The 15,055-nt window shown below is 39.2% G+C and overlaps 1 protein-coding gene across 1 annotated transcript; it reads right to left on the bottom strand.

The window, feature by feature from the left end:
- Positions 1–8,520: 8,520 nt before the first annotated feature.
- On the bottom strand, positions 8,521–14,377 carry guca1ab.2 (guanylate cyclase activator 1Ab.2). The gene is given in 5 exon segments (XM_072912633.1): positions 8,521–8,651; positions 8,726–8,816; positions 9,934–9,980; positions 11,407–11,509; positions 14,183–14,377. Coding segments are annotated over 5 exon segments (567 nt in total).
- Between the last annotated feature and the right edge of the window lie 678 nt (positions 14,378–15,055).

The following is a 15,055-nucleotide window of genomic DNA, read 5'->3' as shown; positions in this document are numbered from 1 at the left end:
CAAATAAGTGTTTGATGAGCATTCCTCAACTTTCTCAGTCTTTTTTGCCACTTGTGCCAGCTTTTTTTAAACATGTTGCAGGTCCAAATGAGCTAATATTTGCAAAAAATAACAAAAGTTTTCCAGTTCAAACATTAAGTATTTTGTCTTTGCAATCTATTCAATTGAATATAGGTTGAAAATGATTTACAAATCGCTGTATTCTGTTTTTATTTACCATTTACACATTGTTCCGACTTCACTGGTTTTGGGTTTTGTAATATTAATAATGTACAATATTTACATTGGAGCGTGGACTTCTACTGTATCTCCTTTCAGCTGCCTCTCCGTCAAACACACCATCAGCAGCTTCTACATATTTTCATGGATAAATGTCCGCTGTTTAGATCATATTTTAACATTCTTGGCTGGCATTAGACTAATTCTGCTTCGGTATGGTGCAGACTAGAAGTGCTACGCTCTAACTGTTTAACCAAGTTAGTAAGCTGCACACTGTGTCATTTTTTTGATGACTACTTTCTTTAACTCAAAGGAATCTTCAAAGGAATTGGGCGCATCTTATTCCATTTGTTATGTCAACTAGGGCTGCTTATAACTCAAATTTTTGCTTGCAAGTTAAAGCACACCAGCTCTTATCTTAAAACACTCTCAAATTGGTGCATTCTTAAGTTGAGGTAGATCAAGGGTGATGGGTCAAATGCAGAGAATAATCTCGCCACACCTAGTGTGTGTGTGACAATCATTGGTGCTTTAACTTTTTAACTTTAACTTTAATTTAACAGTAGCAGATGAACATTGAGTGACAGTGTGGGTGACCAATCACACATTAACAAGAAATTACATCACAGACAATCGATGAGGCGTGGCGAAGTTGGTAGAGTGGCCGTGCCAGCAATCGGAGGGTTGCTGGTTACTGGGGTTCAATCCCCACCTAGTCACGTCCGTTGTGTCCTTGGGCAAGACACTTCACCCTTGCTCCTGATGGGTTAGCGCCTTGCATGGCAGCTCCCGCCATCAGTGTGTGAATGGGTGAATGTGGAAATACTGTCAAAGCGCTTTGAGTACCTTGAAGGTAGAAAAGCGCTATACAAGTATAACCCATTTATCATTTGTAATAAGCTTAGTTTGAGCAGCCGTTTTCCGCTTGGTCCTAGTGCATTGTGCTTAACCTTGTTGGAGGTACCGAACCCCACCAGTTTTATATGCTCATTCACCGAACCCTTCTTTAGTGAAAAATAAAATGTTTTTTTTTTTTTTCAAATTCAAGACAAAGTTATATGTTTTTGGTAACACTTTAGTATGGGGAACATATTCTAAGTAACAAAGACTTAATTTAGAGTTATTTGGTTAGGGTCAGGGTTAGGGCCAGGGTTAGAGGGTTAGGGTTATAATAAGGCCATGCCGAATAAGGTATTAATAAGTACTTAATAATGACTAGTTAAGAGCCAATATGTTACTAATTTGCATGTTAATAAGCAACTAATTAATGGTGAATATGTTCCCCATACTAAAGTACTACCATGTTTTTTTACTGGTGCACAAAATGAACCGTGCATGAACATCACCTTGTTCAAAGAACAAAACCAACACTTTGCATAAACTCACAACAAATTACACACCTGCAAATCAGTGTGACTTCTGCTGTTGCCGTATCCATAATACGCCGATTGGGAGAAGTTTTTATTTACACAATGAGTCGGGTGTGTTTTGACCTCCGCCAAACCCCTGATCCCGACTCACCGAACCCCTAGAGTTCGATCGAACCCAGGTTAAGAACCACTGTCCTAGTGCTTTACTCATCGACCCAAATACGTAAAAAATTTCACATAAAGCGTATTGTCACCATTTATTCCATCCATCTATCCATCCATCCATTTTCTACCGTTTGTTCCTTTTAGGTGTGCGGGGGGCTGGAGCCTATCCCAGCTGCACGATATACAGTGCAGGTCAAAAGTTTGGACACACCTTCTCCTCATTCAATGGGTTTTCTTTATTTTCATGACTATTTACATTGTAGATTGTCACTGAAGGCATCAAAACTATGAATGAACACATGTGGAGTTATGTACTTAACAAAAAGAGGTGAAATAACTGAAAAAAAAATTGATATTGTAGTTTCTTCAAAATAGACACCCTTTTAAGTAAAGTGAAATCCATTTCAGGTGACTACCTCTTGAAGCTCACACACCCTTTCTTTCTTTCTGTCAGGACTTGGACTATGGCGTGGTTTGTTCTCCCGTGGTGCAAATGATTTGGACCAGACATGGCGTGAAGGTGAAGACATATTTAATTTTACTATAACAAAAAGAACAAACTAAAGGTGCGCACAAGGCGGAAGTACAAACTTGACAAATGAAACCAATACTTGCACGTGGGCAAAAAACTAAGGACATGAACAAAAGTCGCTAACTGTGGCATGAATCGAAAAAACTTACTTAGACAGGGCATGAAGTGCGCAGAGGTAAACAGAGTGTGACAGGGGTATGAATCCAGATGTCGCCAGAACGACAAACTGAAAACAATGAACTTAAATACTAGTGACATGATTAGTGAAAACAGGTGCGTGACTCAAAACGTGAAACAGGTGCGTGACGTGACAGGTGAAAACTAATGTGTTGCTATGGTGACAAACAAGAGTGCACAATGAGTCCAAACGTGGAACAGGTGAAACTAATGGGTAACTATGGAAACAAGACAAGGGAGTGAAAAGCCAGAAACTAAAGAGTCCAATAACTAAACTAAACAAAACATGACTAAAACAAAACATGATTACACAGACATGACACTTTCTTTCTTTTTTTCTTTCTTTTGTTTATTTTGAACATGAACACACTTACAGCATAATACATCACACAATTTCATATCATTTCACTTTACATCATGTCCGAAAAGGAGTAGGAAGAAGCAAAGCTTATTTAATCCTACCCCTTTCCCACTTCAGAGTGTTTACAAATATATATATTCATTTACTGACTTCTTTTTGTAGCACAATGACATCCGTGAATGAGTAATACAGCAGTTTTATAATATATAATTAAGTCAGTCATGATACACATACTGAGATGAAAAATATCTTATTTTCAATAAGGTTGAAAGTGTTTCTCATAATTGTTCTTCTTTGTACTTTGTAAGCACTATTCATTTGAACAACCTCTTAAACTGGATCATATCAGTACAATGTTTAACTTATTTACTTAATCCATTCCACAATTTACTTCCACATACTGATATGCTAAAGGTTCTAAGTGTTGTACGTGCATACAAATGTTTTAAATTAGATTTTCCTATAAGGTATATTTCTCCTCTTTCGTAGAGAATAATTGTTGTACATTCTTTGGTAGCCGGTTATAGTTTGCTTTGTACATCATTTTAGCAGTTTGCAATTTTACAAAATCATCGAACTTCAGTATTTTTGACTCAATAAATACAGGTTTTGTATGTTCTCTATATCCAACATTATGCATTATTCTAATTGATCTTTCTTGTAGCATGGTTAACGAATCAAGTGCACAGTTGTAGTTATTTCCCCATATTTCTACACAGTAACTCAGATATGTAACACTAGTGAGCAGTAGAGAATATGAAGTGATTTTTGGCCCAGGACATATTTTGCTTTATTCATTATTGAAATGTTTCTTGCCACCTTATGTTGTATATTTTGTATATGAGATTTCCAGTTAATTTTATCATCTGTTAATACTCCTCAAAATCTGGTTTCTTTTACCCTTTCAATATATACTCCGTCTATTTGTATTTGTGTATGATGCTCTTTTCTACTGTTACCAAATAGCATTATTCTGGTTTTACTGAGATTAAAGGATAGTCTGTTTTTGTGAAACCATCTTTTTAATTTGTTAATTTGTTCTGTTATTGTTTTAGCTTCTGTGTGTTCTCTCCTGAACAGAAAGCAGTTGTGTCGTCTGTAAATAAAACTAACTTTAAGTCCTTTGTAACTTTACAAATGTTGTTTATATAAAGATTAAACAATCTCGGTCCCAGTATTGATCCCTGGGGTACACCACAAGATATATTTAGCTCTGTTGACATATTTTCACCCATCTTCACATATTGCTTCCTGTTGGTTAGATAGCTTCTTACCTAGTTCAAGACCAAACCTCTGATGCCATATCGTTCTAAGTTTTTTATTAAAATACCATGATTAATTATGTCCAATGCTTTTGTTAAGTCCATGATGTTGAGATATTTGCTCGGAATCCATATTGGTTCTCCACGAGCATTCCACTTTTGTTGATAAAAATATACAAACCCCGTTTCCATATGAGTTGGGAAATTGTGTTAGATGTAAATATAAACGGAATACAATGATTTGCAAATCATTTTCAACCCATATTCAGTTGAATATGCTACAAAGACAACATATTTGATGTTCAAAATGATAAACACTTTTTTTTTTTGCAAATAATCATTAACTTTAGAATTTGATGCCAGCAACACGTGACAAAGAAGTTGGGAAAGGTGGCAATAAATACTGATAAAGTTGAGGAATACTCATCAAACACTTATTTGAAACATCCCACAGGTGTGCAGGCTAATTGGGAACAGGTGGGTGCCATGATTGGGTATAAAAACAGCTTCCCAAAAAATGCTCAGTCTTTCACAAGAAAGGATGGGGCGAGGTACACCCCTTTGTCCACAACTGCGTGAGCAAATAGTCAAAACAGTTTAAGAACAACGTTTCTCAAAGTGCAATTGCAAGAAATTTAGGGATTTCAACATCTACGGTCCATAATATCATCAAAAGGTTCAGAGAATCTGGAGAAATCACTCCACGTAAGCGGCATGGCCGGAAACCAACATTGAATGACCGTGACCTTCGATCCCTCAGACTGCACTGTATCAAAAACCGACATCAGTCTCTAAAGGATATCACCACATGGGCTCAGGAACACTTCAGAAAACCACTGTCACTAAATATAGTTTGTCGCTACATCTGTAAGTGCAAGTTAAAGCTCTACTATGCAAAGCGAAAGCCATTTATCAACAACATCCAGAAACGCCGCCGGCTTCTCTGGGCCCGAGATAATCTAAGATGGACTGATGCAAAGTGGAAAAGTGTTCCGTGGTCTGACGAGTCCATCCATCCATCCATCCATTTTCCACCGCTTATTCCCTTCGGGGCCGCGGTGGGCGCTGGAGCCCATCTCAGCTACAATCGGGCGGAAGGCGGGGTACACCCTGGACAAGTCGCCACCTCATCGCAGGGCCAACACAGATAGACAGACAACATTCACACTCACATTCACACACTAGGTCTGACGAGTCCATCCATCCATCCATTTTCTACCGCGACCCCGAATCCATCCATCCATTTTCTACCGCTTATTCCCTTCGGGGTCGCGGGGGGCGCTGGAGCCTATCTCAGCTACAATCGGGCGGAAGGCGGGGTACACCCTGGACAAGTCGCCACCTCATCGCAGGGCCAACACAGATAGACAGACAACATTCACACTCACATTCACACACTAGGGCCAATTTAGTGTTGCCAATCAACCTATCCCCAGGTGCATGTTTTTGGAGGTGGGAGGAAGCCGGAGTACCCGGAGGGAACCCACGCAGTCACGGAGAGAACATGCAAACTCCACACAGAAATATCCCTAGCCTGGGATTGAACCCCAGACTACTCAGCACCTTCGTATTGTGAGGCAGACGCACTAACCCCTCTTCCACCGTGCTGCCCGGTCTGACGAGTCCACATTTCAAATTGTTTTTAGAAATATTCGACATCGTGTCATCCGGACCAAAGAGGAAGCAAACCATCCAGACTGTTATCGACGCAAAGTTCAAAAGGCAGCATGTGTGATGGTATGGGGGTGCATTAGTGCCCAAGGCATGGGTAACTTACACATCTGTGAAGGCACCATTAATGCTGAAAGGTACATACAGGTTTTGGAACAACATATGCTGCCATTTAAGCGCCGTCTTTTTCATGGACGCCCCTGCTTATTTCAGCAAGACAATGCCAAGCCACATTCAGCATGTGTTACAGCAGCGTGGCTTCGTAAAAAAAGAGTGCGGGTACCTTCCTGGCCTGCCTGCAGTCCAGACCTGTCTCCCATCGAAAATGTGTGGCGCATTATGAAGCGTAAAATACGACAGCGGAGACCCCGGACTGTTGAACGACTGAAGCTCTACATAAAACAAGAATGGGAAAGAATTCCACTTTCAAAGCTACAACAATTAGTTTCCTCAGTTCCCAATCGTTCATTGAGTGTTGTTAAAAGAAAAGGTGATGTAACACAGTGGTGAACATGCCCTTTCCCAACTACTTTGGCACGTGTTGCAGCCATGAAATTCTAAGTTAATTAATAATTGCAAAAAAAACAAAAAACTTTATGAGTTTGAACATCAAATATCTTGTCTTTGTAGTGCATTCGATTGAATATGGGTTGAAAAGGATTTGCAAATCATTGTATTCCGTTTATATTTACATCTAACACAATTTCCCAACTCATATGGAAACGGGGTTTTTATGATCGGGTATTGAATAGTTTTTCCATGAATTTGGAGAAATGTGGATTCTAGATATATAAATATGTGTATTTACAACATTAGTAATATATTCATACAATGCAAATATAAAAAAGGTAAGCTTTTAGTAAAAAAAAAAATCTGTTTTGAAATGTTTGTTTGTAATTGGTTTTTAATCTTCATTATTTACTTCAAGTTATTACAGTCTGTCTTTATATACATATATATATTTTTAAATTATATTTGGTCAAGGGGGGCGCATTTCAATTTCTTACACACACTTGTTATTTCATATTTTGGCCAGAGAGGGAGCACTTCAAATTTTTACACACACTTGTCATTTCATATGTTGACCAGAGAGGGAACACTTTTAAATCGACACAGTGTCAATGTGGAAAAAACCCTCCTTTTTGGGACCACCCTAATTGTGATAGATTTCACCACCAGGGGTGCAAATGAGACATTCTCTATTAGATGCAATGGTTTTCTGTATTGGAACCATGATTTATGTCCTAACTTGTTCACCGGTCCTTATATGGAAGGCACTTTTCCTTGTTGATGTCTCAAGAAGAGTAGAAATACAAGAACAGACACACACACACACACACACACACACACACACACACACACACACACACACACACACACACACACACACAATAAAAGAGCAATAATAATAGCAAGACACACCCTGAAACCTTCTCAAAGATTGCATCTTTCCTTGTGGTCGTGTACTTTCCTCACAATTATGCATGAGTATCACATAATCAAAGTTTGCTGAAGGGCCACACTGATGTTTTAATAATTTTTTTTAAATGTTGTAAAAATCTAATTATTATTACATATACACTTGGGCATTCCACCAAATCGATGCCATTTGTGCTCCAAACTTTTTATTAGGCAAAGTATACCACACATTGATCTGATTACATATTTAATAAATAGTATTGTAGCTGAGATAGGCTCCAGCGCCCCCCGCAACCCCAAAGGGAATAAGCGGTAGAAAATGGATGGATGTTTAAAAGATTAATTTAAACTACCAATGCTAGTTTGTTCCCAAACCTTGAACACTGGAAAATAGCAGTTGTTGTCTGTTGTTCACCATGAATTCTAGTCATTTAAATCAGTTATATTTCTTCCATATTTATTTCTACACATTACGTGCATATTTTATTTTAAAAAACAACTACAAACCCCAAAACCAGTGAAGTTGGCACGCTGTGTAAATCGTAAATAAAAACAGAATAAAATGATTTGCAAATCTTTTTCAACCTATATTCAATTGAATAGACTGCAAAGACAAGATACTTAACGTTCAAACTGGAAAACTTAGTTATTTTTTGCGAATATATGCTCATTTGGAATTTGATGCCTGCAACATGTTTCAAAAAAGCTAGCACAAGTAGCATAAACGACTGAGAAAGTTGAGGAATGCTCATCAAACACTTATTTGGAACACCCCACAGGTGAACAGGCTAATTGGGAACATTATAAAATAAAGTTAAATTTTACTCCTGTGGAAAAACACTTCAAAACATTTATATTACAGTTCAATGGATTAAAATGTAAATACTGGTTGAATATAGCTCTGTTTTAATAGTCCATTTGGACCCTGCTTCTTAAAAGAATCGGAATTGTTATGAATCAAAGCAAAGAATCGGAACTGGAATTGCCCAAATCCAAACAAACTTATTATGTGTCTGGCACATAATATTTCTTTCCAACAATAGCTAAACACAAATTTATCCCGCATTTAGTGTCAAATCACAAGCCATTTGTTCAGGTAGTAGTGTCATTCCGGTAGGAACAAATAATGTGGACACTGAGAAAGTTGTACTGGCTATGCAATGATGCCAGGTGCAGTGTCTGTAGAGCATGTCCACTTACTTTGACTCTGTGTCATGAACACCACTGAGTATAATTGATGTACATTAAAGCCAACTAACTGGATCCAAGTCATTGGTCTTGCTGCCATTTACTTCACGATCCCTCCTCAACTCTTCCATTAGTTTCCACAGATGTTGGAAAATGTTATGTGTTAGCTTTTAGCTCCCCTTGGATTTTCTGAACAATGTGTGACAGGTCCAAACTCTGTGTGAGAGTTTTCAGTAGCATCTCGGCCTCCTGAACCCCACCCATGAACTCTTCATAGGACAGTTCACCTTTAGGGAAAAAGACAGTCAATAGGTCTAGCTACTGTACATGCAATATCGCTGGATATAATAGCAAATCTTACCATCGCCATTGATGTCAATATTGTCAAACACTGAGTTTACAAACTCTTCTGCTTTGGTGTCATCACAAACTCCATTGATTGCATGAATAGACTGTTATCAAAACAGAACAGTTAGTTAAATCATGCAACATCTGCTGTCCTTTGCACAACCAGTAGATGTCGCCAATGTATTGGCAAAAAAACAGTCACATCCCAGCAGGTTTGGGGTGGGTTCTTTCTACTGTTCACACAATTCAGACCTTGTCTTTGATTGAGAACCAAGGGATCTGAAGGTGTGTTTACACTTGTCATTGTTTGGTACAGTTAAAGGGATTATAGTCACTTTGCTCTGCTATGTGGGGTTATTTGATAAAGGGTTAGCACAGTCTAAGACCAAAACGACCAGGCCAAACAGGTGGACCGAGACCAATTGAGAGATAGTCTCGAGAGATGCCAGCGGACTCTAGTCCTGAGTGATGCAAGTGCCACACCAACGCACGGCTATGACGTCACTAAATGGCGTGGCGCAGTTGGGAGAGTGGCCGTGCCAGCAACCTGAGGGTTCCTGGTTCATCCCCAGCTTCTACCAACCTAATCACGTCCGTTGTGTCCTTGAGCAAGGCACTTTACCCTTGCTCCTGAAGGGTCGTAGTTAGCGCCTTGCATGGCAGCTTCCGCCATCAGTGTGTGAATGGGTGAATGTGGAAACAGTGTCAAAGCGCTTTGAGTACCTTGAAGGTAGAAAAGCGCTATACAAGTATAACCCATTTACCATTTACATTTAAATGCAACTGTATCCAAGCGATGCATAGCAATACCTAGCAGATTGCTGAGTGAAAATCCTCAAAAAACAATATTCAAAAATATATGAATTCCTTCAGAGTAGAAAATCTCACTAATACATGTGACCGGGAAGACATCATGTTTAGGGTGTGTGGATTGTCCAACAATGTATGTGTCAGGTTTAGGGTGTGTGGGTTGTCCAACAATGTACGCTTCACATATGCCGACCGATCAAAGGCTCGACTTAACGTACTGTATATGCTTAACTGGGAACAGTATTTGACCAAATTAAAGTGTTAACACGAACCAGACCATACTCAACTGATTCATGTAACTGTTTTCGGTCCAGACCGAAGTTCAGGACTACAAGTGAGAACACACTCTGAGTGGTATTTTCTTAATTCACAAAGACACTCATGAAGCTTCAACATGACTTAAAGGCTCACCTTTATGATGAGAAGTAGCTCGTCACGGTCAATGCAGCCACTGCCATCTAGATCATAGAGCAGACCTGGGCATTCTGTGGGCCATGGGCCACATCCGGCCCTTTGTGCATCCCTGTCCGGCCCGCGTGAGGCCAATCATAAATTACAAAATAAATGTAAAAAAGTATCTATGTCGAGTGTGCAATACAACAGTGCTGCTTTTGTTTTGAAAAGCGTTATTTGTATTACTTCCGTGTGGACGTATGCTCGTGTGTGATTGTGAGTGAATGTGAACAGCGGCGATCACAAATGACAAAATACATTTGAAAAAACATCTATGTCGTGCGTGCAATACAACTGTGCTTCTTTTATTTTGAAAAGTGTTATTTATGGGCGTATGTCCGTGTGTAACTTGTGAGTGAAGGTGCACAGCGACAAGTGATGCACGGTTATCCCCGAGACACTAAAAAGAAAAAAGTTGATGACGAATGGCGTGTTTTCAACAAGACATGGACTGCCAAGTATTTCTTTACAGAAATTAAAGGTAAAGCCGTGTGCTTAATGTGTGGTACACAGGTTGCTGTGTTTAAAGAATATAATTTGAATCGCCACTACACGACGAAGCACGAGGAAAAATACCGTAATCTGTCTGATGAAGCGCACACAAGGGAGGCTGATGCGTTAATGGTAAAACTGCAAACCCAACAAGGACTTTTTGCCAAATTTCACACCCCCAGAGAGGCAGCCGTCAGGACAAGTTTCGTCATTTCTCACAAAATCGCCAGAGAAAGTAAGGCGTTTTCTGACGGAGAGTTTATTAAGGAGTGCTTATTGGACTCTGTTGCGCTGATATGCCCGGAGAAGAGGGGCGCATTTGAGGACGTGTCACTCTCCCGACGCACTGTAACGAGGCGGGTTGAGACCATCGCTGGAAACTTGGAGCTTCAGCTGAAGAACAGAACGACCGACTTTGACTGTTTTTCGCTGGCTTTGGATGAGAGCTGCGATGTACGTGACACCTCCCAGCTGCTCATCTTCTTACGTGGGATAACTGCAGACTTTCAAATCACGGAGGAGCTGGCAGCCATGCAGTCAATTAAAGAGGTAATGACTTGTTCACATAGATAAATGCGTGTTTGGACATGTTAGGACTGAAATGGGACAAGCTGGCAGGTGTGACAACAGATGGTTGTCCAAATCTGACGGGGAAAAATGTTGGACTTTTAAAGAGGATGCAGGATAAAGTGACAGAAATTGACATTTTTGCATTGTATTATACATCAGGAAGTGTTGTGTAAGACAGTGTTAAAAATAAAACCATCCAAAGCAATCTGCTTTTCTATAAAGTTAAGTTAGGTTAAATGAAATTATTATTATTTATCTTACAGTATATCAAAAATAATTTCAGCAAAATTTAATTGAAATATTGTCGGTGTGGCCCTCCAGCAGTGCTCGGGTTGCTCATGCGGGCCTCGGTAAAATTTAATTGCCCACCCCTGTCATAGAGTTTGAAATACCAGCAAAGTTTCTGATGCACCTCTCCCTTCAGAACCAGGCTGAGAGCAGCCACGTACTCCATGAAATCAATGAAGCCGTCCTTAAAAATAAGTATGAACAATATTTAATCTGACAAATACATAAACACAGAAAGATGATATTATGTTATGTGCTTCAAACATAATGTTAGTGATATAGTTCTGAAGTGATGTACACCAGCATCTAATATTAAACGACTGGAATTAAAAACACTTTCAGGCAATCAGGAATCATTCCCATTCATTTTTGTTATGTTTCCGGCATATTATGGTATTGTTTATGTTTCAGACAGACTTAAGAAGTTCTATTAAGGAACATCATGTACATCAAATATAAAGTCACTTAGGTAAATAGGACCCCTACACGTATCTCTGGAATATCATAGCAAACAAAGAGTTATTCTACATCATGTGTCTCAAACTCTGGCCCGCAGGCCAATTTTGGCCCGCCGTGTAATTTCACTTGGCCCGTGTGGTGATATCAAATTAACACAAGAGCTGGCCCGCCGATTATATACAGCGGCAGTGCCGCGGTACACCGCTAATTCTCATACTTGCCAAAATTCTCATACTTGCCAAACCTCCCGGGAGACTCCCAAATTTCAGTGCCCCTTCCGAGAATTGTAACATCTCCTTTCTGTGCAGTCCAACAAGTGCTCGCTCAGTTACGTAATATGTGCGGCTGTGGCACGCACACAGAAGTGAATGCAACGCATACTTGATCTTCAGCGATACAGGTTACACTGAGGGTGCCAGTATAAAACCTTTAACATTGTTAGAAATATACGCCACACTGTGAATCCATACCAAACAAGAATGACAAACACATTTCGGGAGAACATCCGCACCTTAACACAACATAAACACAAGAGAAAAAATACCCAGAACCCTTTGCAGCACTAACTCTTCCGGGACGCTACAATATACACCTTCGCTCATACTTGCCAACCCTCCCGAAATTCAGCGCCTCTCCCGAAAACCTCCCGGGACAAATTTTCTCCCGAAAATCTCCCGAAATTCAGACATAGCTGGAGGCCACGCCCCCTCCAGCTCCATGCGGACCTGACCTGTTTTCACGTCCGCTTTACCACAATATAAACAGCGTGCCTGCCCAATCACATTATAACTGTAGAATGATCGAGGGCGAGTTCTTGGTTTCTTATGTGGGTTTATTGTTAGGCAGTTTCATTAACGTCCTCCCAGCGCGGTGACAACACACAACAACAGCAGTCACGTTTCGTCTACCGTAAAGCAGTTCGTCTGCCGTAAACAGCAATGTTGTGACACTCTTAAACAGGACAATACTGCCATCTACTGTACATGCATATGTGACAATAACATCTACGGCTTTTAGAGAGTGCACAACTGCGCACACAACAAGGAGACGAAGCAGAAGAACGAGGAAGATACAGCCGTGGCGACGCCGACGACGAGTAAGATGAAGAAATACGCTTGTAAGTTCCAAGCCGTAGCTGCGATTGGACCTGTATAGCCTCCGGGAAGAAGTAGTGGACTACCAAGTGCTTGGCAGCGAAGATCTTCCTCAGGAAGCAAAGATTGAACGGTTTTGGGCCATGCTAGGGAGAGATGGAAGATTCCAGACTCTAGCGCATTTAATGAAAGCACTTTTGTGCATGCCACACAGCAATGCATCATCAGAGAGGGTGTTCAGCATGGTTAGAAAAATAGTGACAGAGAATAGAACAAGGATGGACAATTCAACCCTTAACTCAACAATGAGTAGATGAGTGTTATGTGTGTGTATATGTGTAAATAAATGAACACTGAAATTCAAGTATTTCTTTTATTTTTATATATATATATATATATATATATATATATATATATATATATATATATATATATATATATATATATATATATATATATATATAATAAATATATACGTGTATATAGCTAGAATTCACTGAAAGTCAAGTATTTCTTATATATATATATATATATATATATATATATATATATATATATATATATATATATATATATATATATATATATACACATATATATATATGAAATACCTGACTTGGTAAATTCTAGCTGTAAATATACTCCTCCCCTCTTAACCACGCCCCGTCCCCAACCACGCCCCCAACCCCCCACCTCCCGAAATCAGAGGTCTCAAGGTTGGCAAGTATGCACACACACACACACAGTTTAAAGTCCTGAATGTTTAGTTTCTTCATTATTTTACCAGTATTATCAAATTTATTAGCCTGTGGAAAAAGTTAATGTTGATATTTACCTTAGAAAGCTGCAAATAGAAAAGAGGCATTCAATTTTTATTTAAATTGTATTTGATATACCATTGATATTTTTCAATTATTATTATTATTTGAAACTCGATTTTGCATGTCACTATAAAGTTATATAAGCCTTGCTTGTTCAATATTCAATGCAAAACTTGTTTGGGTCCCTATTAAAAGGTTCATTTGTTCAACCTTGGCCCGTGGCTTTGTTCAGTTTTAAATTTTGGCCCACTCTGTATTTGAGTTTGACAGCCCCGTTCTACATGTTCTTATCTGAAACATTTGTACATACAGTCCTAAGAGTATTTAGCATTTGTGTTTAGCATAACAAGGTTATTTTTTTTCGAAATGTATAACTCTGACAAAAAAAAGAAAAAAACCAAATGTCTAATGCACAGGATATGCATGCAAACTCGTGTCCACCAGACTACACCTAATTAGGAATAATGAATACATTGTTCTTACATTATTTAAATTGAAGATTGAAAACATTAACTTCACGTAAGCATTTGATGTCTCCGACAGGTTCTTCAAGCCAAAAAAATTCTAGAAATCATAAAAAGAAATAAGTCCAGATGGGCACTCGGTCATACATTTCCTGTATCACTGGTGACTCTCACAAGATTTTAGATCCTCCACAGCTGAGCCGTTGTTTCCCATGTGTCTCTTTTTTTCAAATGAAGACAATCATTAAATTGCACTAATGATTATTTCTTTGTGGGTTAGCTCCTCATCCTGCAGAGCATCTGTGAAAAGCTCTTGACGTGATAATCTACTTTGCGTGCCCACAGAGTCGTACCTATTTAACAAAACCCTAAGGCCAGAGATAACTGACCCTGTAGTATTGGTCCATGCATGCATGTTGTAAATGAAAAGCTGAAACTGACTGGCAACCAGTCAAGGGTAATGCGTGCCTCAATATAAGTGGTAAAAAAATGAATGACCATGAAATCTTGGTCCTTCTGAGGTATTTTTGCGCTCTTAAAGAAAATAATTGCATTACACTGCACGCACAGTCAGATTTTTTTTGCCCTCAAGTGACTCAGATCTGATTTATTTTGCCAGTGTCATTTCTGTGCGCAGTATTATCACTTTCCTTTTTGCAGTTCTCTTCTTCCTCCTCGTGCAGTTGTTTTCCATCATCTATTACCTCTGTACAACAGCCATGGCACAAATCCACTAACACGCTGATTTGTGGGGCCCATGTTTTCTTGTGCTTGTTCATTTGCGTATTTTCGGTGTTCTGTTGAAATGAGCCACTTTATCGAAAAAAGCTACCAGCGGTGTCTATCGATTTACGCTGCTGCCGCATCAAAAATTATACATGAAGTTGAGTAA

This window comes from Nerophis lumbriciformis, linkage group LG38 (genome assembly GCF_033978685.3).
Source record: "Nerophis lumbriciformis linkage group LG38, RoL_Nlum_v2.1, whole genome shotgun sequence".
NCBI classification, from domain to species: Eukaryota; Metazoa; Chordata; class Actinopteri; order Syngnathiformes; family Syngnathidae; genus Nerophis; species Nerophis lumbriciformis.
The sequence above is the reverse complement of the archived record's forward strand: the minus strand, read 5'-3'. Positions and strand labels throughout refer to the sequence as shown.